Source organism: Prionailurus viverrinus, chromosome D3 (genome assembly GCF_022837055.1).
Source record: "Prionailurus viverrinus isolate Anna chromosome D3, UM_Priviv_1.0, whole genome shotgun sequence".
NCBI lineage: Eukaryota > Metazoa > Chordata > Mammalia > Carnivora > Felidae > Prionailurus > Prionailurus viverrinus.
Genome location: NC_062572.1, coordinates 91,503,681 through 91,527,878, shown reverse-complemented (window position 1 = coordinate 91,527,878; position 24,198 = coordinate 91,503,681). Strand labels below are relative to the sequence as shown.

At 43.0% G+C, this 24,198-nt stretch overlaps 1 protein-coding gene across 2 annotated transcripts in view; it reads right to left on the bottom strand.

Moving 5' to 3' along the window:
- Positions 1-24,198, bottom strand: part of ZNF407 (zinc finger protein 407) — a 456,641-nt gene that overhangs the window by 415,201 nt on the left and 17,242 nt on the right. For both annotated transcript variants that reach the window (XM_047827318.1, XM_047827319.1), the window contains exons 2-3: positions 8,731-13,451; positions 2,733-2,847 (exon numbers count right to left, since the gene is read on the bottom strand). In XM_047827318.1, the coding sequence (XP_047683274.1) occupies positions 2,733-2,847; positions 8,731-13,408 (4,793 nt within the window). In that variant the 5' untranslated portion in view covers positions 13,409-13,451. The remainder of the gene's footprint in view (positions 1-2,732; positions 2,848-8,730; positions 13,452-24,198) is intronic.

The window sequence follows — 24,198 nt, the reverse complement described above, 5'->3', positions numbered from 1 at the left end:
CTCTTCAGCCAAGCCTTAGTAAAAGTACGCGAGATACCTATCTGATGAGCGTCTACAATCTTCTAGAAAGGCAGACATGAAAAACCAATTACAAAGAATCTAATGTGCTCAATTCAACAAAACGCGCAGTTTACTATTTCCATCAATTTCGCTATAAAATGTGAGGGTTTTTTTTTTTTTTTTCAAGAAAAGCAAGAGTTACTAGGACAAAAGAATACAACATTGTGAGTATTAATTTCATTTTTAAAATGTCCGCTCCATTGTTTTTATATATTAGTCAGAACTATTCGAAAAGCAGTTTATTCTCTTGCAATTCAGGTAACGAAAAGGTTATTCATAAAATTCTAAAAGCCAGAGATGAAGATCCTAAGTACTGCAGAAAAGAAAACACAGTGCAGGGCCTTCTGTTTGTGACAAAATTATAGAGTTAATGTTCCTGAAAGATCACTTCACCTTTTAAAGCATGATTTTTTTAAAAGGTAAAATTTATAGCAATTAAAGCTAATGAAGAAATGCAGCATGGGCTGCTTATGTTCAGGAACTAATAGGTCCACTGAGCATTTCCAGGATTATTTAGCCATCAATGATAATGAATTGACATTGTCACCAGTGTTAATGTACCAATGCTACTGCCACTAACCTGACGGCCAATTCTTGCTTTTTATCATGATTCTCACTTTAGTTTTTAACCTACCTACTGCCCTATCCATTTGAAATACAGGAAATACAGAACGCCCTACAATACTTTTTCTTTCCCCCGAGAGGGCTCTAACTCGTTAGACCTAACTCATCAAAACTACTCGTTTCAACTCCACAGACAAACACTTCTTGGGTTTACTACAATTCTTCAGAACTTTCAGCGTCACCGTGACAATATGTACCCTAGAAAAGTTATTGTTCTATAACTTTTAAATCAAATTTCACTTACAAAAAATTAAGACAACTATTATTTCAAAGCGAAATAGAGTTCAATGACTACCATCATTCTCAAAGACACAGTTTTGGAATCTAGACTGCCGCTCCCGTGCATACATTCAGACCTCTGTGGCATCAGCACGCAACTCAATGTATCTCTATGTATTTATAACTCTTCGTCCTGGGAATCGAGCAAATAGACCACGAGTGTCACATGTCGGTGGTGTGCGGTAACAAGCAATGAGCCAAGTGGGCTTAAAAAGGACAATCAAAGCCAACCAGTACTGCTTTTGATGCTACTTAGGTCAGAAACTAGTCTCCAAAAAAGTTTCTTCTTCTCTTTCCCAAGACTTAGTAACCCTAATAAAAATTAAAAAAAAAAAAAAAAAAAAAAAAGGAGGAATTACATTTCTAATAACAGAGCATGCAAAAACTGCCCAATTATTTTGAAGATCTGAGGAAGAAACTGCTTAGTGCCATCTAATCGCAAATTCTCATTGGAGTCAGGGCCTTCCTCTTTCCTACAACTCATACGGTAAAAACAATAAATGAGGTATCTTTTAAAATTCCAAGACCTAGAGCAATTAAAATGAACCATTTGGCACTCAACCCTTGCAGCTAAAGCCAGTGGCAACAAAACTCATTCCCTACTGATCTTCAGGGGGCTTGAGGGCAAAGGTTCATCTTCATTTACTTTAGCTGCAAGTTACTGAGCCATCAATTCTGCCAATGAATAAATCACAGACCGTGGTTAATAAAACTGCTTGCAAAGTTATTTGTAAAACTATCGTAAGGGTCAAAAAATGCAACGGCATCCTGGCATGACATGACTGCCCAACAAAAGACAGAGGCTGTTTTTGACTTAAAAGATATTTGCCCACTAAATCTTCCACTAAAAAGGAAAACCTAATATAACATGTGCACAGTGCATAATTTAATTGAGCCTGTAGTATTTAGGGAATCGGCCATAAGAATTGCACGTTTCTCAGGTTTCACAGAAAGTGTTTTCACAGGATACACATATTAGTTAATTTCTCTAGCATAATAGCATTAAAATGTATTTTTAATCAGAGAGAGGGTATTAAAATCCAGCTCTGAATGTCCTATGATATACCATAGATGTCATGGCATTTTAAAACCTTTTAAACATTTCTGCTAAATTAATCAGTTGTGCATTAAGGCATCTCAGTGCTTCCTATTAAACGCAACACATCTGAGTGACAGCTTAACACCGGCAACGATTCTTTAGAGGAAGAGTCATTAACTAAAAATGGCAAACAAGTTTTGGAATAAAGTTACACAAAAACATACATTATACACTGTTTATTTAAGCTTCATCTCTGCAACAATCAGTGACCAGTTGTCTGAAATTAAATCTTTTTCTGCCTTTCTCTTTATGGGATATGTCCGGGATATCTAGCTATTAATGTGATTAAAAATTAAAGCAGTATGGCAAAAGAGAAAAAAAAATACATATACGTTCCTAAAGCTGTATTATGTATTTTTTTTATGTCTTTAAATGGAATTTACAGTTCTCTCTGGCAATGTGAATGAACATCCTATAATTTAGTCAATTTACAGATTACAGGTTCAAATTGACCTTGTAGCCCATAAAATTGCTCATCTGCAGTAGAGGATTAGAAGTGGGAGAAGAATGTCATAACTGTATTTAAGGAATTTACCATAACAATGGAAAGGAGGGTACGCATGCATAATTTTAGCCACTCTTACCCATATCACTTCTGAATTCTGAAACAATGGCTATCCCGCTCATGCTTCCTGGCTCACCACGGCAGAGATGGTTTCAGGTTACTCACCCACAGACATGACACTTGTATTCCCTCATCCCAAGGTGCCTTTTGACATGGTTTCTGGCATCGCCAAGCTGAGCCGTTGCGAAGTGGCATATCTTGCACTTGAATGGTTTTGATCCTAAGTAAATTTAACATAAAATATGATTTGAATTTGAATAACACAGTGCTGATAGTTTAAGGAGAGGCCTAGATCTTAAATCACACTTTTCATCCGATTAGAAATTTCTGGCCCCAAAATGGAGTACTTGCTTTCCTTTCTAACTGGAATAGACCCGCATTCCATAATTATTCCACCAAGAAGACTTTAATGTTTCAGTGAGTGTTCCTAACTTTCAATAATAACACTCTTAAGATTTAAAGTCCAACGTGATGCCGCTGAGCAGTGCTAAGTGTATCAGATGGGCTAAGTAATTTTAAATATTTTTCTACCAATTCGCAAAAATATCTTTTGGAGTCGCTCAACATTTAAAATGGAACATTATAAAACACAAATGCATACGCAGTAGCTGAAATTTTTTTAAGTATATTTATCATCAAATACATTTCTCAGTGGCCATCTCCCTCCTACTTCTGCAGCTTTCAATTTATTCACATTAAGAATGGCATTTCAGATTTTTTTCGGACATTTATCCCAAGTGATTCACTATATTACTATTTTGGTAGCACACAATGTAAGAATACACAATGGATAAGTTATCTGCTTTTATGATCATTTTATAGTCAAAAATCTGTGATGATTCTGCAAACCAGGAAGTACTGACATTTTATTTATTATTGATCTCAAGAACAAATATTTCATCATTAAAAAGCATAGTACCAACAATTTTTTTCAATTGCATAAAGAAATAAGGTTAACCTATACTCAAAAATGAGAAAGCAAACTAATTTCAGAGTCAACAAACCCGGTGTTGGTATCAGACAGACTGTAACTGGAACAAGGTTAACTAACAGATAATCGGTACCCACGTGAGCAAGAGCAACACTCCTTTCAGCGTAACAGGTATATACCATTTTTTTCAATTTTCTAACTGCTAAGTCCTCAAACAAATAAATGAAAATCATAAAAATCACAGCCTAGAATCAGAACAATATGCTTCCAGATCTTTCGTAGCATGTTTAGTACCTATTTGGTGAAGTATCTCTTCTAATATAGTTAGACAGAATATGAAATATGGGAACTTCAATAAATATACAAAAAGAGCTCAAATAAAAAAATTGCAATAAATCACATCTGATCAATGAACCTTTGTGCAGTGCCCTTGAAAAATATAATCCTCCAAGAATACTTTGTTGAAATTGAAGCACTCAGTAAAAAATTTTAGAGTCTTAAATTTCAATTTAACTCCCAAAAGCTGACAAAAAAAGTGAAGCATTTAATTTTAATCTTCCAACAGAAATAAAAAAGTCAACAGTACTAAGCGCGGGCAGACAAGGTTGAATACTTCACAGCTCAATGACAATGAAGCCAGATCTCTTAATACTTCCACTTGTGCTGTTAGAAGTAGATGTAAAATATATTTAGCACCTGAATGGTTATATCTAGTCAGCTTTATCTGTTTAAATGTCAACAGCAGGTTGAGACCACAGCTCACAGTGATCACACCCTATCAATCACATTAGAAACTACAGTTTATTTAAATGATTCTGATAAAACCAAGCCTAACACTACCTGGAAACATTTCATCTGAAGCAGAATTCTATAAAGGGACACATAAAAGACGGGAGTGAGAAGAACCAATTTACCTGTACTTTAAACTGAAATGCATTCAAGATAATAAGGTACTCAGGAAATTATTAATTAACAATAACATCAGGACTCCAACGGAAGAAAATAAAGCTCTCTCAATATCTGCATTACAATTTGGGTGAAAGGCTAATTTACAGTATCCTGTGGATTTAAGTTTCCTGGCGTGCCCCCCGCACTGACCCTGTGATGAGTCCCTCCTGAGTCAGCGTGCCTGCCACAGGGGCTGGGCACAGACCCTCCAAGTTCCCTTACGAGGCTCCTCAGTGAAAACCTCTAGTTCCTCCAGGTCTCGGCGCTCACTGCTAGGGTGCTGACAGCACATAAATGAGCTACTCTGCTGACTGCTTTCATGCAGAAATCACTGAGGTCCTGACTATCTTTCACATCTTCTATTCACAGCAGGCTGTGTTAACATCTCCTTTCTATGCCATAAAAATTCCAGGGAACTGGAGATCATACTTTTCTGCATAGGGGAAAAAAAAGTCCTTTCTTCCAATAACGTTTCCAGTTTTAAGCTTGGTATGCACATCCCAAGATGAAGCCAGGCATACTGTTAATAAGGCAAAATTCGTAAAATTATGTATTTCTCCCTTTGTCTTTTTCACAAGTGTATTGTGATTATTATAAACTGTCAATATTACTTTAAATAGTTCCATCCCTGGAAACAGCATTATCCTCACTGGGTTTTTTTCCTTTTAATTTGGCCTCTGAGGGTTTGCCTGTTTAATTTTTTTTAATGTGTATTTTTTTTAAATATGAAATTTATTGTCAAATTGGTCTCCATACAACACCCAGTGCTCATCCCAACAGGTGGCCTCCTCCATACCCATCACGCACCCCCCCTCCCTCCCACCCCCCATCAACCCTCAGTTTGTTCTCAGTTTTTAAGACTCTCTTATGTTTTGGCTCCCTCCCTCTCTAACCTTTCTTTTTTTTTTCCTTCCCCTCCCCCATGGTCTTCTAGTAAGTTTCTCAGGATCCACATAAGAGTGGATGTGTATTTATTCTTGAGAGAGAGAGACAGAGACAGACAGACATAATGTGAGCAGGGGAGGGGCAGAGAGAGGAGACCCAGAATCTGAAACAGGCTCCAGGCTCTGAGCCGTCAGCACAGAGCCCGACGCGGGGCTCAAACCCACGAACCGGGAGACCACGACCTGAGCAGAAGTCGGATGCTCAACCGCCTGAGCCACCCAGGCGCCCCTCTGAGGTTTTGAAAGGGAAAAACAAAAGGGACTCTAGCTTTCTGGCCCCTTACAATTTTACCAAAAGAATCCCAAAGGCTTTTAAAACTAAAACTCTCCACCCAGACCTACACGGGCACTCCTCGGCATCAGTCACTGCTAACTGCCGGGCATACGCGGATGTGACGACAGCATGTAAAAAGCGATACTAAAACTTGATACTAAAACTAAAGAATGAAGTACGATGTATAGAACCCATCATCCAATGCTTCGCCACGACGGCCTCCATTCTACAACCCTCCCTACACACTGAACACTCCCTTCCGCCCTTCATTCCCTCATTCGGTCAATAACACGGGGGGCCAGGTCCGGAAGGGGCCCGCACTGACCAGCGCAGAGACCGGCACTGACCAGTGCGGAGCCCCTGCTCGGGCTATGCTCAGAGTCAACAGACCACCTCACCTCACCACCTCTTCTCAAGCTGATTCAGCTTCTAAACCGGCAGACAGGAACTAAGTGCAACACTAGTGACCAGCTCTAGCCTGAGAATTTTTCAGCGAGCCCACACAACCCTCTATCTCCCTGCACGTGAACGTTTCCCAACAGCACAAGTGACCAGTGCACTCAGAGCACCAAATGAAGGGCTTCGGACAGTCTTCTAACTGAATGAGAAGTAACTTTTTTTCTCATTACTTTGTTATGAGAAAGTAAAGCTCTAGCCAATGGAATAATGCAGGAGAGAAAATGCACCACTGTTTCTGGGCTCCTAATGTACTGGGAAAGGCAACACTGCCCTTCCTGGTCACGCCGATGACTTCACACGAGCAAAAGCACAGGAAAACTCTGGGGTGCTTTCTTCCTACAATTCTGGATAACCAAAACTCATTTATTTCTTAGAGTGCTGCTTTCATCGTGCTAAGGATGGGAAGGAAAGGCTACATGAAGTAGAGAGTAAATCACAAAATATGAAAACAGGGATTGGAAGAGTAAGTCTTTTTCCAGTTAACCATTAATAACAGCCCCTGCATTACTACTTCGCGGACATAAGCAAAGTATCAGAAAAGCAATTCATTTTCAGATGCCCCAAGAAAAAGACCTTGGATTAAAGCTGGGAGAGCAACATCCCCCAAAAAGTGGCTTGCAGAGCTGTAAACATGGGACTGGCATTGTGTCCGCAGAAGAGGGCTCCTCCGTGGCACCTGGGAACACGATAAAAATGTACTTGCTGATGAGCCCAACGCAAGATGTTAAAAAGTACGCTAACTTTTACTAAATGTTAGAATCAATGATGTAACTTATATAAGTAGGGTTACTTTGTCACATATTGATGGTTACCTCACTTTCACATCCACATTAACTTGATTTTAAATGCAATTAATACATATAGTCAAGGAAGACTAATGGACTACATTCCGCACTTAACCTAGTGGACGTTTTCAAATGGCACAAGTGACCAGTGCAAACCTATTTTGCATTGTAAACGACTAAATAAATCTTAATGGATTAAGAATGATCAGCTATCAACACACAAGGGAAATTAAGTGCTGAAATGCCTACATTGATTATTTTAAATTATTAGCCTTACTCTGTTCTTGAATTTGTATGCTTTTAGTGAGCTTTAACACATTTACAAGACTTATTGACTATAATTACAAGAGAATTCAAGTAATGGACACATCAATTATAAGCAACATGTCTTGACCAGACAGTTGCATAAAGAATTCTAAAAAGAGGTCCATTAGCATCTTTTTCTGAGTTTTATTCCGTTTTATCTGCCTTAAGAGGGCATGTTGAGGAAGTATACACCTTCTACACACGTGAACAAGCCTGATTTCTAAAAGCCCTATCATTTCACAAAGCCAGCTGCAAGCACAGTGCTGACAGAGGTATTAATAATGCCAACAAATAGTATTTGAATTTACTCCCTGACAACAGCTCCCCTCTAGGAAGAGTCAGCACCAGGAGCACAATGTTTGTATTTACCTAGATTAATCTGACGCAGGTTGCCCTGGTACTTTCTTCAATGAAAAACTTTTATCTGCCTTTAATCTCCCTAAACTAGCAACGTTTCACACTCTTTTGTCTTCCTCCTTGTAACCATGCACTAAGTTTCAAAAACTGCAAGAATTTAAAGTATAGCTTTAATAATAAGCCATTATTTAAAAGTACAGTAAAATAAACCTTACAGTTTTAATGAAAATATGTTCATTGAAATGTGAATTTATTATTCAAATCCACTCATAAATTCAACCATGAAGACAGAACTTGTCTAAGCAGAGCACAATGATTTAGAAAAGCTGTCTATTTAAAATAAAGAATGTATGGCAGGTTTATAGAAACAGTGCAGTGAATTTTTACATAAATTTAGAACAGTGGCTTATGCATTTTTCCACACACACACACACACACACACACACACACAAAGTTTAAAAAAAATTTCCACCCAAAATTAAACATTAAAATGGAACACTACATTTGACAGAGCAGGGACTGAATCAGGTGCTGCCTGCGTGAAAACCAAATCCCCACGACATAGCAACTTTGGAAAGTGTTCACTAACTGTGACCCTTGGAAGGAGAATCTTGTTGCCTGGGAGTTACACTTTTTGAAATAAACCATCTGGCAATGAGTAACTTTAAATCCCTAAAATTCCAAGAAAATTTGTATTATTTCATTCCTCAAAAGCCATTTAATGTGTCCTCTGAAACACACAGTGCCACTTGGTAAGTACCTTGGAAAAACCAAACGAGGACTCAGAAACAACTGAAAAGCTGTTCAGAGAAGGGAATTTAACAAAGGCATCAGAGGGGCAAGGCTTCTTGATGGAACGAAAAGAAAGCTGTCAAATCACCTGCCTTGGAATCACTAAGGCTTAACTTTGGAAATGGTAGGCGTCAACGATGACGTATGGCAGATGCCCAGAGGGCCACGCAGCAGGGTGACGGGAGCCAGGTGGAAGGTCGACAGGCAAACGCCCCGAGGACTCCACGTTCAGATGGGACCAAATGTGCCAACTGGATCATGCGTTCGCACTTTCTAGGTAAACACAGGTTTGCTCGCACGTACGTACCTGTGTGAGTGCGAATGTGCGCCAGGAATGCCATCGAATTGCTACTTCGACACATCTTCCCACAATACTTGCAGACGTTCCCCTGGTTTTCTTCTCTCTCGCGGTTGATCTGCTCAGTGTCTTCCACTATGTACTTATTCACCTCCCGAAGCAGCTCTTCGTGCTGCCCTTTAATATGGAGAAATAAATTCTGCTCTGAGTCAAAGGGCTCCGTGCACTTGACACATTTGAAGGTGGCCCCTCCCTCCGGAAGCTCCTCCACACTGGCCTGCTCGTTCCTCAGATGACCAGCACTAGCCAAGTGCTGGTGGAGGTTGCTCTCGGTATAGAAGGACTTTCCACACAGTAAACAATGAAAGTGCTTCTCTTTCGTAGGGTGCTTCATGGCTATGTGCACATTCAGTCCGCTCAAACCATCTGCTAAGAAGCCACAATCATCGCAACGAATTCGTGTGGATTCACCAAAGGAACTACCTTCACATTTCTTCTTTTTCACACCTTGGGCACAGTCTTTTAAGGGCAACTCACCGATCCTCACGCCTGTGGTTATGAGACCCTCTTCAGACTGGTCCAACAACTCACCATCTTCAGGGCTCTTTATTCTTATTATGGAAGAATCAAACCGGCCAAAACTGTACACGGCCTGTCCTTTGTCATCAATGCTGATTATAGTTTCATACACATCATTACTTTCAACTGTGCTATCAGAAGCCAGACCATCCTCTTCCAAGATAATTTTAGTTTCATGCTGGGAATTCATCAGAATCTCCTTGTTCTCTAGAACAGGGTCTTCTTGGGTACCATCTTTCAAGTCCTCTGAACTCTGCACACTTCCAACGTCGTTCTGACCACGGCTCTCCAGGTCTGGCTCCTGTCCCGTCCCTGTCATCACAACAGGGACGGTGCTTTCGGCCAGATGCCCTCCCCCTAAACCTCCAGGACATCCACGTTTGCTCAGGGTTTCACTTGCATTCTCGCCCACACGTCCCACATCACTCTCGCCACGCGTGCCTGGACCACCAATGTCATTCAGCATGCTGTGGCTTCTCTCTACTGGCTCATAATCCAAAGCTGAGCTTCCTGCATTTTCATTCTGAAATCTGCTCGGGGAGGCACAATCAGAGGAAACAGTAAGGGACACATCCTCGGGTTTCAGAGCTTTTTCCTTGGCAAGGGGCTGTTGGAAAGTTTCACAGAAGGAATGCTCTTCACTGACATTAGATTCATCTCCAGTCTCAATTTCTACTGAGTCGGGAGCACGGAGTACTTTAGCCACACCTAGATGAGTATTCTCATCCAAAACAGAACAATCAGCGGTACTTCTAGATTTCAGAATTTCTTCAGATGGTTGGTCTGAAATCACTTGATATTCCTCAGAATTTTGCTGATGCTGCTCGTTGGATATGATGATACTCCTGGGCACGTCTGCAGAACCTGCTTCCATGTCCGAAGAACTCAGGTAAGACTGTCTTTTCACCTTGTGTTTCTCTGTGGCTGCATGCCTCGTCATCTCTCGACGGGTCACAGCGTAGTAATCGCACGCCATGCAATAAAAAGCAAATTCCTTTGTATGCTTCCGTTTTACGTGCAGCTCTAGAGAAGCAGAAGAGTGGGCACTAAACTCACAGTGTACACACTTATTATCGCTTACACCCGTAGTGTCCCCCTGCTGGACAGGGCCCTCCGGTTCCAGACACATCTGTTCCTTTTTATCAGGAAGACGGCTGTCAGCTTCCCCATCTACAGAATGACACACACCTGCCACTTCGACTTCAGTTGGATTTCCACGCTCTGCTCCTGGCTTTTCTGAAACAGAGCCATCTGACTCAGCAGACTTGTTAGCGTGCTCCCCTGAAACCGCTGACGTAGCACTCTTTCTACAGGCTTCAAGGTTACCCCCTTCAGGGCCGACAATGATGTCTGAACTTTGTTTGCCGCTGGCTTCTACTTCTACTCGTCCTTTATGCTTCTTAGTGGCACAGTGACGCTCCATGTCTCCCTTGGTTACGGTGTAATACTTACACACTTTGCACAAGTAACTGTACTGGTGACTGTGCTTTCGTCGAATGTGAACAGTCAAGTTTGTGATACTAGAGGCCAAGAGACCACAATGAGAACATGTCCGTGAGATGTTACCTTTCGGTCTCCCTCTCTTTGGGGTGGCGGTCAAAGTGACCTCCCCTTCTTTGGTCATTCCGCCGGACTGTGACAGTTCCTTGGTAGTCAGCACGCTCTTTTCGAGGCAGACATGCTCCTGTAACTGTGCACCTTCCACGTGGCCTTCTATCCTGCCATTTCCAGAAACATGAAACTCTTCCTTTTTATCATTTGCACCTATACACACCCTTTCAATACATTCTTCAAAACTCAAGCCAATGTTATTTTTCTTGGCATTTTCAAGATGCTTGCTTCTCTTAATGTGCTTCTCCATGCCTTCTTTGCTCAACGAATAAAGATTACATGCTTTACACAAAAAGTGGTAGTCCTGACCATGCCGGAGCTTTATGTGTCTCGTGAGGACAGTGGAAGACCTTGTTTTATAAAAACACTTCTTACACTGAAACTGAGGCTTACTGGAATGCCTGACTTCATGTCCATGGCTCACCCTGGACTTAACGGGCTCTTCCTGAGCTGCTTTACCGGACTCACTCAGAGCATCTCTTGTATTTTCTGATTCTAAAGCACTTAAGGGTAAAGACTGTAACACCAAATCACTGTTACGCGGTTGAGAAGCCTCTGGCTGAACCAATAAACGAACGTGCTTCTCAGTTGTTCTGTGCTCCTCCAGGTCCTTCTCAGACAAGAAGAACAGACTACAAGGAGTACAGACAAAACACATATTGTGTTTTTCCTTCATGTGGTCTGTAAGACCTGGTTCGTTCTCGGAACTAAACGAACAGCGCTGACAACGGAGGACACTGGCGGTGTGCTGGTGCTGGTTGTCGTACAAATGCTTGTCCGAGTCCCTCCTCGACGGGCTGGAAAAGTCACGCTCCTGGCAGCGAAGCTTCACGTCTCCGGTGGGGCACCCCTCCCCACGGGTCTCCAGCTCCGTCCTTTCTGTAGCTACTTGAGCACAGTCCGTACAAGGACACGTCTGCTGGTCGGCAGCTGGCCTCGCGGCGGGAGAGTCCAGGGAGCACGCGAGGTGGGAGCTTCTTCTGTCCTGCTTCGGGTCCCGTGTTTCTGGGGAAGTCACACACAGACTGTGGACACCGCCACTCGCTTCTGCGTGTCTGGAAGCAGACTCTGCATCACCTGTTCTCACCTGGGTTCTCAAGTGTTTCATAAACACCCTCTGCACATCAGTAGTTGCTCGTTTACTAATTCCTAAAAGATTAAACCTTTTCTTGGCCTGGCCCTTTAAAGTAAAAGTGCCGCTTCGTCGACGGAAGCTACCGCCCAACGTGAGGACGTTTCGCTCAGGTCTTGGTCTCGAGCCTGCGCTGATACCGTGCACTGCCTGTAGGCTACTTCTGGAAGATTCCACCTTATCTAAGAGACCCTCTGAGCTGACCAGAGCTAACTTTTTAGTTTTACTTTGGTTTTCAGGATTTCGAGCTATGCCAAGAGAAGTTACATTTTCTGCAACAATCTCTACTGTTTCTGACGAAGGATCCCTGGACGGCGTCATTTCGACAAGCAGCTCACTGCTACTTCCGCTTTGCTGAGAAAGGCCCCCTCTGAAATCTTTAAATTTGCTTCCAACGTCTCGTAATCCTTTTGAATCACTAGCCTTTGCTACTGGCTTAGAAGCTCTCGGTTTCACGCGAACACTTTTTGTTCCCATGGAACAAGGTTTCTTGGGAAAGGGCTGTTTTGTTAAGATCTGTACAAATCCTCCACGAGCAGCAAGATTCTGACGCCGGAGGTGTGTTTTGCCAAGATAATGTGCATTCAACAGGTTTTCTTCCACGCACTGAAAGCCGCAGAGATCGCAAGAAAAGACCCGCTGCGGCCTGTGGGTCTGCCGGACGTGCGCGTGCAACGCCGCGCTGCTCTCTGCTTTGTGGCTGCAGTGGCAGCAGGCGTGTTCCCCAGGTGGCTGCAGGTGACACTCAGCATGCTTTTCCAAGTCAGTGCAGGAGGAAAACAGATGACCACATACGTCACACTTGAAGACCGTATCTACGTTTCCAACAGTACAACCGACACTCATCTCTTTCAGGGGCAAAGGAGATTCTCTTCCCGGGTCAAGGGAAACCATTTCCCGAGCAGACTTTTCTTCGGTGTCTGTTTTCGGAGAAACAGCATCAGTGGTGCTCAAACTGGGAGGCGGGGAGAAGGCACTGGGGAGACTCGTGCCTCCATCGGGGCGTTCATTCAGGAGGGTCTCCTTCACTGCCTCACCCAACGGGACGTGCCCTTCGGGGACCGTGCTCTCAGAAGCTTCCAGCCCGCGAGCGCCCCGCTCTTCACGCTTTAGGTGTTCTGCCTCGGCCGATAACTTCATTCGTTTGGAAGCATGTTTATTCCCATCTTGCCCCACGGTGACGCTGCCGAGGTTCGAGGATTCTGAAAAACCTCTCTTGCTTGTGGAGTTTTCAGAGGAATTTGCTACCGCATCAACTACGGGCCCACAATCTACATCATGACGTGAGACATCCCTCAAGTCTCCTGCTTCTTTGTTTGCATTTTCATCCTCATCGTTCTCTGGCTTCTTCTCAGTATCCATCATTAAGAAGGTCCTGCGTCAGGGCGGCTCACTGGGCACTCGTAACCTGCGAAGAGAGCAAACGCGGCGTTACACCTCGGAGCGGAAAGAACACGCATACGTTAGTCAGGCCACCGGCAACATGAAGGGACACACTGAACGGAAAAGGTAGCACAGCATCAAGATTTCCTTTCGTTGAGATGAACTTGATCCCACGTGTGATCCTTACGAAGACTGTGAAGTCAGACTCGGGGACACGGTTGACGCAGGAAGCGATGCCGCGGCATCTCTGACTGAAAGTGTTCTCACCCAGCTTGCAAACACACTCCCGTGCTTAATTCTCTTGACCGGTATGTTTCGGTTTACTTGTTTGTAAACAGAGAAGCCCTCTTGTCAAATTTCTCTCCTGTGAACCCGCCCCCCCCCACCCCCATCTGTGAAACACATTAGACCAAACAGCTGAGAGGCAAGCCAGGAAGTTGGGCCTTCCCCTAGGTAGCCTCCCAACAGAAGCCCAAGCCCCAGGGTAAAAGGAACAGAATTCAAGAACAACTGCTTCCTCCTTCCCCCCTACAGCAAAGAGCCTAACCTTGACTCTCTAAACATATGCTAATTAACAACATGCACATTCTTCTCGCCGTCACTGTTCCTGCTCAAACCCGCTGCCAATGAAAAGCCACTCCTGTCCCCACTGTCCGTCACCAGTTTCCTCACCTAACAGGCCTGCTGTACCTTCTGAAGGTTAATGGCAAACGGAATGTCGGCAGGGGAGCAGGATTAATGAAGCAAACTTTGGGGGGAGAAAAGAATTTCACCGAATAAAATGCTTTAAAATCAATAATATTGATTTTATTTTTCATTATGCTATTTAATTCAATTAAAACATATCATTTTCCATTTACTTTACACCAGGATTGGAATTTTCAGCCAAATGCTATTTGATTTGATGTGACTAAAAAACCATCACATATTATGGCCTCAAAGCTAATGATAACTATTTTTAACTATTTTAACTACTTTTTTCATAACAACGACAAACCAAATGAAGGCTGTTGCTTTGACTCTGCTAAAAGTGGGGAATGAATAAATAAATACACACACACACACGCACGCACACACACACACACACCAAAAGCATGAACAACAGAAGAAAAAGTAGCTAAATTGGGCTTTATCAAAATTAAAAACTTCAAATGACTATATGCTTTAAAAGCCACCCTCAAGAAAGGGAAAAGACAACCCATAAAATAGATAAAACATACTCCAAATCAAAGGTCTGACACAGGACTTAATCCAGAATACAGAGAAAACTCTTAAACAACTCAATAACAGAAAAAAAAAAAAACTCTAATGAGCAAAGGAGAATATACATTTCTCCATAGAAGATACACAAATGGCCAAGAAGCACAGGAAAACAGATTCTCCATCAACAGCCATTAGAGAACTGCAAATCAAAATCATCATCAGTCCCATTGGACACTCATCAGGATAGCTAGAAGCCCAGCATCAGATATAACAAGTGTTGGTAAGGACGCAGAGAGGACACCCCCGCAATGTTAGCGGTGTGTAAAATGGGATGTCACTCTGGAAACAGTCTGGCAGACCCTCACAAGAGGAAACACGGAGTTGCGGAGTTCCGATACAGCTCATCAATCCTGCTCCCAGGTGCATGCCCAAGAGAAATAAGCCATAGGTCATCGCAAAAACATGCATACAAAGGTCTATGGCAGTATTATTCGTAACAGCCAGGAGGTAGAAACAACCCAAGTGTTTATCAACAGATTAAGGAAAAACAAAAAGAGGTACACCCACATCCACACAATGGAATATTCAGCCACCAGAAGGAATGAAGAACTGACATGCCCACAGTTCGCATGAACCTTGGAAATGCTAACTGTAAGAAGCCAGTTACAAAAGACCACATACCAGGGGCGCCTGGGTGGCGCAGTGGGTTAAGTGTCCGACTTCAGCCAGGTCACGATCTCGCGGTCCGTGAGTTCGAGCCCCGCGTCGGGCTCTGGGCTGATGGCTCGGAGCCTGGAGCCTGTTTCTGATTCTGTGTCTCCCTCTCTCTCTGCCCCTCCCCCGTTCATGCTCTGTCTCTCTCTGTCCCAAAAATAAATAAACGTTAAAAAAAAAAAAAGACCACATACCATAGGACTCCTTTGAAAGGAAATGTCCAGAATAGGCACATGTCGGGTACAGAAAGCACATGAGTGGTTCCTTAGGCCTGGGGGAGGGACACAGCGGGTGACTGCTGAAGGACCCGGGGTTTCTTTTTGAGGAGATGAACATGTTCTAAAGTGTACTGTGGTGATGGTCGCACATGTCTGTGAATATACTTCAATCCATTAAATTACAGTGTAAATGCGTAACATGTATGGTGTGTGAATATCTCAACAAAGCTGCTTAAAAATACAATTTGTCACATATAATCTACGATACAAAAACATCTTGTATTTGTTATTGTATTACAGCACAGTAACATATAGTTTTATTGCAACTATAAAGTATTTACCATGTCTCCAGTATGTGATCCAGAAAATATAAATTAAGAGGTTAATAGATGTTTAGGCAAGAAAAACATATCCCTAGTCAAATACGTTTAGGAAACTCTGATTTGAACCAAAGTTTCTTTACCACAGGATTTCTCGGCACATATGCATTTCCCAAACCAGTTTCATTACAGAACTCATTGTTTATAAAGAATCAAGAAACCAGTGGTTCCAAAGGACCTTTTAGGAAAGGGACAAGGGACCTGTAAATAAAGCATTGGCTTTGCCATTCAACATTCACAATTAAAGAATAAACAGAGGGGGGAAATGAATCATGCATCTGTTCCAAAAACTTCACTTAGTGCCCACTACATGCCAAGTATTGTTGGTTGTAGATACTGGAATTATAGCAGAGAATGACACAAATTCTCTGCCTTAATTGTAAAGGGTAAGATGTTTGTTTGTTTGTTTGTTTGTTTGTTTTCAATGGAAACACTGAACACGCCTCTTCTAGAACATCCATTTCTAGTCAAGAAGAATCACAGGGACCGGATTTCCTCTCACGCGTGAAACAACCGAAAAAGAAAAAACGGACAGAATCTCTGAAACAACAGCCTAAGACTTTGGACATCAGCAACCAAGGGACAGCGATCCCTGAGAGATGAGATACAAACAAGGGGGGTCCGAATCCCAGCTTACTGCCTGGAGAAAGGACTCAGGCCACAGCACAGGCAGGGATCCCAGACAGGGCCCAGGAGTCTTCCCACAGAGTGGACAGGCAGCTAAAGTCTGCAGGGCAGAGTCAGAGAGAGCAGAGGCACCAGAAAGAGAAGCCCAGAGACCTTCCAGGGGTCCCTCAAGGGTGCTCCGATCAACACAGACAACATGCCATCTTTCCAGAAAATTGTCCCTTGCCCCTCCCACTCACTCCTTGGTAACTCCCCCTCCCTGAGGCAACCACTGTCCAGTATTCCATAATGCATCAGTCTGGCCTGTCCCGGATGTTCATATAAATGGAACCAGACAACAGGCCTTTGCGGGAAGGAGAGTCGGCCTTTTGCTCAACACAGTGTTTTTGCTGCATGTATTAACAATGCATCCACTTCCGCGCTGAGCAGTATCCTGTTGTATGGAGACACCACAATTCTGTTGATGGGACACCTGAGCTGTTTCCCCCTTCTGCGGCTATGGTGATAAAGCTGCTCTGAATATTCTTGTACAAGTCTTTTTATGAACATACATTTTCATTCCTCTTGTGGAAACACCTAGGCATAGCAAGGCCGGACCACGGGGACCAACGTGCATGCTAACTTTGTGAGAAACCATCTGACGGACCTTCAGAGTGGCTGCACTGCTTTGGACAGCCACCAATGTCAAGAGTTTCGACTGATCCACACATTCTCACCGATATTTGATGCTGTCAGTCTTTTAAACCTAAGTCATTCTAGTAGGTGTGTATGGTTTTAATCTGCATTTCCCTGACGACTAGTCATGGTGCTGAATACCTTGCTACGTGCTTTGTGAAATGTTCATTAGCCTTCTGCCCATTTCTTACGTAGGTTGTCTATTTTCTACTGAGCTGAGGGGTTACTTATGTGTTCTGAAGATAAAACATCTGTCGGATATATGTCTCACAAATATTTTCTCCCCTTTCATTTTATTAATGTTTTTTGAGAAGCAAAAGTTTTAAATTTTGATGACATGAATTTTTTTCCTGTTCTGGTTATTTTCTGTCTCCCCATGATAGAAAGTAAGGGCATGGTTTATTTTTTCCACCCTAATATCCCAAGAGCCTAGAACAATTCCAAGCACATATGAGGTACTAGAATAAACAAATACCTCATTGTGATATAAGAAATGTCTCTTTTCTAAGTATTTAGAGATAAAATGAAAAAAGTGTGAGAGACGCTTTAAAATAGTCCAGGAGGGGGGCACAGGGAGGCCATGTGCGGATAACAATGAAGGCTAGATGACAGTGACGTGGAATTCAATACACCACTCCATCAACTTTTGTATATGTCTGTATATGCATGTGTTTGAAAACGTCCGTTACATACTTTATGTTTAACGGGTTTTAATGGTTTGTCTAAAGTGGTATGAATTCCCTTCCTTTCAATGTTGAGTCCAACCGTCTCCTCCTCTTCCAACACCACTCTGACACACCACTGCCGCCTTCACTATGGACACCAGAGGACTTTCTTCTCCAGAAGCATATGCCTTCAAGAAACACGAACTTGGGGAGGACTCACACACGTACATCTAATCAGAAAGAATGTTCTAATGATGGCACCTGACTAACACATTTCTGAAGACACAAGAGTGACACCTGCACTGATATGCAGAAGCACAGTATTGAGACCCTTTATTATCTCCTATATAAGGGCTCCAAAAACTCTAAAACAAAAGGAGAAAATATTTTTATACTTGCTATTCCCCAATTAAATAATGCAACATCTCATTGCACCGAGAAAGAACATCAAACACTCAACAAATACATACTGAGTGCCTACCACAGGACAGGAACTACCGAGCTCCAAACGCGATCTCTGCCCTCGCCAGGCTCGTGTTCTGTTAGGAGCCACGTGACACACACGCCCAGGAACTCTAACACGAGACCACGTATGAACACGGGCGACAGGAACTAAGACCGAGAGCTGTATAAATGAGCAAGGGAATCCTGTGCCAAGCAGAACATTTGGCCAGAAGAGCAGAAATATCACTCCAGATAAACCTTGAGGAAACAAAAACTGCCGTTTTCTTTTTCTGACAGAGCAGGCAAGAAGGGTGAAACACTCAAGTGGAAGAGCGAGATTCGGCAAAGCCACTCCACACGCGAGACTGCAAGCGCACACGACCGTCAGCAGCCCGGACAGCCACGCCGCTGGCTCTTGCCTACACAGCGGCAGGAAACAAAAGCAGAGGACCCACCAAGAGCACGTCACACAAGGCTCTGAACTGAGAGTTGGAACGCATTCAGTGGTGTCGATGGGAAGTCACTGGAACACAACACTCCTTCCGGATGATCACTTTTACAGAATGCAGGACGCATCACAGGTAGAGAAATTATATAGGCAGAGCCCATTCCAACAGCCCATAACCAGGATGACGTCAGGGCAAGATGATTTAATAAATATCTTCAAGGGATCTAGACGAGATTAAACAGAAATGAGAAAGTTTATGCTAATATAAATGAAAAAGAAAAGCCTTCATCAGAAAGATTATTAGAACAAGTACCAAATCGCCAATGGAGATGGGGGAGAGAATTCAAACCTCACCCAACTGGAACAGTTTAGGAGCTCATTTTTCTGGAGGCAAATTTCACTCATTCACTCCACAAACATTCATTGAAAGCCAACCAGAAAGCATCTTTAGAAATTTTTTTTTAACGTTTATTTATTTTTGAGACAGAGAGAGATAGAGCGTGAACAGGGGAGGGGCAGAGAGAGAGAGGGAGACACAGAATCTGAAACAGGCTCCAGGCTCTGAGCTGTCAGCACAGAGCCCGACGCGGGGCTCGAACTCACAGACCGTGAATCATGACCTGAGCCAAAGTCGGACGCTTAACCAACTGAGCCACCCAGGCGCCCCAAGAAAGCATCTTTAATTCTCTCAGAAACAAAGCAAAGGAACAGAGTGGCTAGGGGACTCACTGCCAACCCTCAGGACAAGTAAGGCCTAACCTTGGTTTCTTCTGAAAGATCTGGTACTTGTCTGCAGAAAGAAAATGAGTCTCAGTTATCCTCCCAGAGTAAGGGTTCAAGACTCAGAAGTCCTGGTAGGTGTTTACACGAAAGGAATGGGATATATTATTTAACCAAATCTTCTTAAAGCATATGTATCCTTGGGGCGCCTGGGTGGCTCAGTCAGTTAAGCATCTGACTTCGGCTCAGGTCATGATCTCACAGCTGGTGAGTTCGAGCCCCGCATCGGGCTCTGTGCTGACAGCTCAGAGCCTGGAGCCTCTTGAGATTCTGTGTCTTTCTCTCTCTCTCTGCCCCTCCATCGCTCACACTCTGTCTCTCAAAAATAAATAAACATTAAAAAATATATATATATGTATCCTATACAAATCCATCAATTACCATTCAACACATATCCTCACTGTCGCACAAAGATTTTCAAACAGGCAATTCCATTTATAGTATCTATTCATCCAGATTCTCAACTAGTTCCTTGACAGGAAGGAAGGAAGGAAGGGAGGAAGGGAGGAAGGAAGGAAGGAAGGAAGGAAGGCAAGCTGCATGTAACTTTATCATCTTCAATTTCACTCACCGAGAATCTGTCATGAAAGAACGTTCCTGCTCTAACCGAAAGACTCCTTGCTACGGTTGAAAATTCTTTTAAAAGTTACAAGAGAGAAATCAAAACAGTCCTTTTTTTTTTTTTTTTAAATTCATATACTTTTAAGAACAAAATAAAACAAATCAACAGCAGCCTTCTGATGACACCTGGTGGCCAGTGCTCACAGGAAGTTTCTTTCACATTTTAAAGAAAGCACTTCAGGAACTACTGGAGAAACCGAAGTTATTGGACCATCTTTCCTGCTTCCCCTGCCCGCCCTGGGCTAAACTCTTCACTCAACCCGATCTCTTCTGCATTTCTCTCTTCGTCCCTTTTCTTTTCTGATCATGTCGCGTTAAGCGAGCTTGAGCCAGGCTCGTGCATGCTCACACTCTTACACACGAGCTCACAGACACGCTCTCACCGCTAGGACACTAGAAGCCAGCTCTCCCTGCCCCCACCCCACGGCATCTCACCCTTCACCCCTCCTGCACTCGCCCCATTAGTGGTACGAACAGTGTGGAGCCAGCAGGTGTTGGCACCAGGCCAACAGGAAAGTCACAGCGGGGGACACGTGTGTGCAGCACGGCAGGTGCGCACACACGTGCACGTACAACAACTCCCAACGGTCTTCTGACCTTTCCCTTTGGGGAGTTCAAAGAAGGATGAGCTGCAGAAGTCATTAAGATCCTACTGTAGGGACTGCCTCCTCCCAAAAGGACAGGGTAAGGCAGGTGAGACTTCCTACAAGCCTATTAGGAGCTGAGTTGACAGGAATAAATGGAAGCCAGCGGACTACTCCGATCTCTTCCAGCTACTACTTCCGACTGGACTTTTTACTGAAAAGAGCAGTCTTACCATTATATATTACCTAACTGAACCAGGTATCACCAAGCCCTATGTGGAGCTGCAATCTGTAACAGAGACCGCAAGACAAAGTATCTGATCCTACAAAGAAAAAAGTCACTTTTCTGTGAAAATGCTTATAAGTTGAATGAACTCTTCCTTGACAACAGAGTATAATTTAACAGCCTAAAAACCATTCACGAAGAGAACACCTGAGGCACCTCACCATGAGGGATGGATGTGGACACAAGTTGTGGTTTATTCACAACTGGACCAGTGCATGAACACCTCGGTCCAGGAAAGCCCGTGTCCTCACTGGCCAGAGAACAGGCTGCAGCGCGTTCTTAAGAAGTAAGTCTGTAAGCGTGCCCATTTCCCCACCCCCGAAGATGCCCGCAGTGGTTTACAAAGAGTCCACACACCCTGACGCTCCCTTCAAAGGATGAAACCTAATTCTCTCCCCTCAGCGTGGGCTGGCCTCGCTGACCTGCTCACATCGGCCAAAAAATAGTGGAAGAGAGAGTGTCCGACCGCGGAGACCAGATCACAGAAGGCAGAAGCTTTCTGCGCGCCCCTCTCCGGCACCCCTGTGCCCAGTGCCAGACAGGAACGGGGGGCTCCTTCCTGCCGGCTGGGGAGCGGCTCCTCCGGCCCCAGGCCACACTGCAGAGGACCGCAGCCCCTACAAAAGCCTGACTGCTAGAGAAACCCAGGGCCAGAACCTTCCAGACCCACAGAAACCGTGAGTAACGGATGCTCGCTGCTTTAAAGCCACTGAGTTCTGACAGAATTTGTTATATAGCAATAGAGAACTAACAGAATGCCCTGCCCTCTCCTGCCCACCTCGTCAATAGCCAGGGCTCAATTTCAGCCTCCTTCCTGTATATTCTTTATATATTTCCTGTCCTATGTGCTCCAACCTTTAATAAGAATCTTCTGTGCTAGCACAGTAAGATTAAGGAACACAGGAGGAAATCAGTACCCGTTCGCGGAAGTATACTGTTTGAGAAGATTTCAGAAGTTTACTCGGCTGACAAATACACACATGCCTCTTCCGCTACCAAAAGCAGATCTGATACAGCTCACAATGCAACGCGGATATAAGAGAACCAAGAGTTATTGAGTGCTAATAAAGAGATGAGGTAGAGCTTTAAATTTAGATTTGTATGGAGTAAAAGACATGTCTTAATGGTTCCTGAAAATCCTGCTCATTTTGGATGAAGACATCACCCATCTTTAGCAAGCAACCGCACCAGAACCAGCAGTAGCCATGCGTCGCTTCCCAGCTGGGCTCGAAAACGCTAGCAGCCAACTCCCAAGAGTCCCCGAGCCTGATGAGGCAGCCCCCGCGGGGAACACCCAAAGAGCCACAGGCCACATGACTACCTCCTTCCCTGGCAGGACATATCCAAGCTCAGGAGACCTGGGGACCTCTGGCCACAGGGCTCGTACCTGATTAAGTTCCATCTCCAAAGCATCTCACATACCACGTTTAGCGTGATCCCAGAAAGAACCTTCCCCTGCCAGAGTGTAAGGACACACTGAAGCCAGGCAGACTGGAGCCATGTGATCCCCAGACCAAATGGCAGGAGTGAAGTAAAACTATCAGATGGAAAAAAAAAAAAAAAATCTCACTCAAGTCAGAACAGAACTTTGCAGGGGATACCCATGTTCTATTTCAAATACCCAATTCAATTTTGCCCAAGTTACAAATTAGAGTATTTGCTTACTGCTTAAGTTAGAGCTAAAACAATCACTAAAAACCCATATTGATAGGGATCAAACACAGTGAGCACAACAGAAAAAAAAGACCATCATCCCTTTCATTACCAAAGATTCCTACCTTTCCAACACTATTTATGAAAACGTATTTTAATACATTTATACATTTAATGCATTTATATCACTTTTAAGTGATATAAAACAACAAATCATGGGACAAAAATAAACTATTAAAGTAGCTCAGCCTTCTTACCTGCCTATTTTTTTTAATCTTCCTACACATCAAGTACGATTTTCCAAATACGTTAAATTGATCTAGTAATAAAGTTAATTTTATGACGATCTTATATCAACCACCTCTGACAATGCATCTTTTTGTAGTCGGAAATATTTTACACAAAAAGTTAAAATTTAATATATCTTTCAGAAAGCATTTTTAAAAATCAATGCTTGTTAGAATTTCCATCTAATTTTTTAAAATTTATTTTAAAGAAATAAAATTCTTATTGGAACAGGAAAACAGGATAAAAGAAGGGAATGAAGACTCCATGCACAGAGAATGAAAAAGTTCAATGCCATTAAAAGCAGACACATAGGACCATCGGTATCTTATGCCATTTGAAAAGGTTGTTTTATTATCAATGTAACTAATCACAATGAAACCATCTCTTACAACTAAAGACATTATAATGAATTTTCTTTACAACTACAGAGAAATGGGATTTGCTGTTTCACATCAAATAGAACAGGCTGTATAAATTCTTCTTCCTATTTATTGTAAAATATAATTTCATCTATAAAATCAGTCATGAAATATTAAAACTGAAACAACAGAATTTATGTCCTTTACTTAATTTAGTTTAAACGGTCTATTCACTAAAAAAAAAAAAAGGAGAGGGAAGTACACGTGATGAACCCCTATACTTTCTCATTAAGTGTCTCCATCAGACGCTTTATTTTCCAGAATTTATAATGCAGCCGTAAAAAAAGCATTCCATGATAAAAGTTAGTATACTTTCCCTAAATTTGCCTTTTATCTTTTTCAAAAGGCAGGAGAACGAAGCACATGGCACGTGCAAGCTGAGGAAAGAGGAGAATAAAAAGAAACACATAATCCATTTGCACTGAACGTTTTAAACATCAGTGGACAAGAACATTAAAGTTCAAGGGACGAAGCCTTTGTGCGCATCCCAAAGGCTCCAACGACAGGTGTGGGACTCCGGGCAGCCACGGAGCTTTCCCAAGCCTCAGAGTCCACCTTCAGAAGGTGGGGGAAGGGCTAAGAGCCCTAAATCCAACAAGAAGCCCCTGAGTGACAGCTACTCAACGCCAACAACAGAAAACACACTCTTAGGAATGGATTTTTTTTTTTTTTAATTCCAGCAGAAACACAGGAAGAAAGAGGGGATTTCCAAAATGCAAATCTTGGGGGAATATAACAAAAAACATCTAGAGACACATTCCACCGAG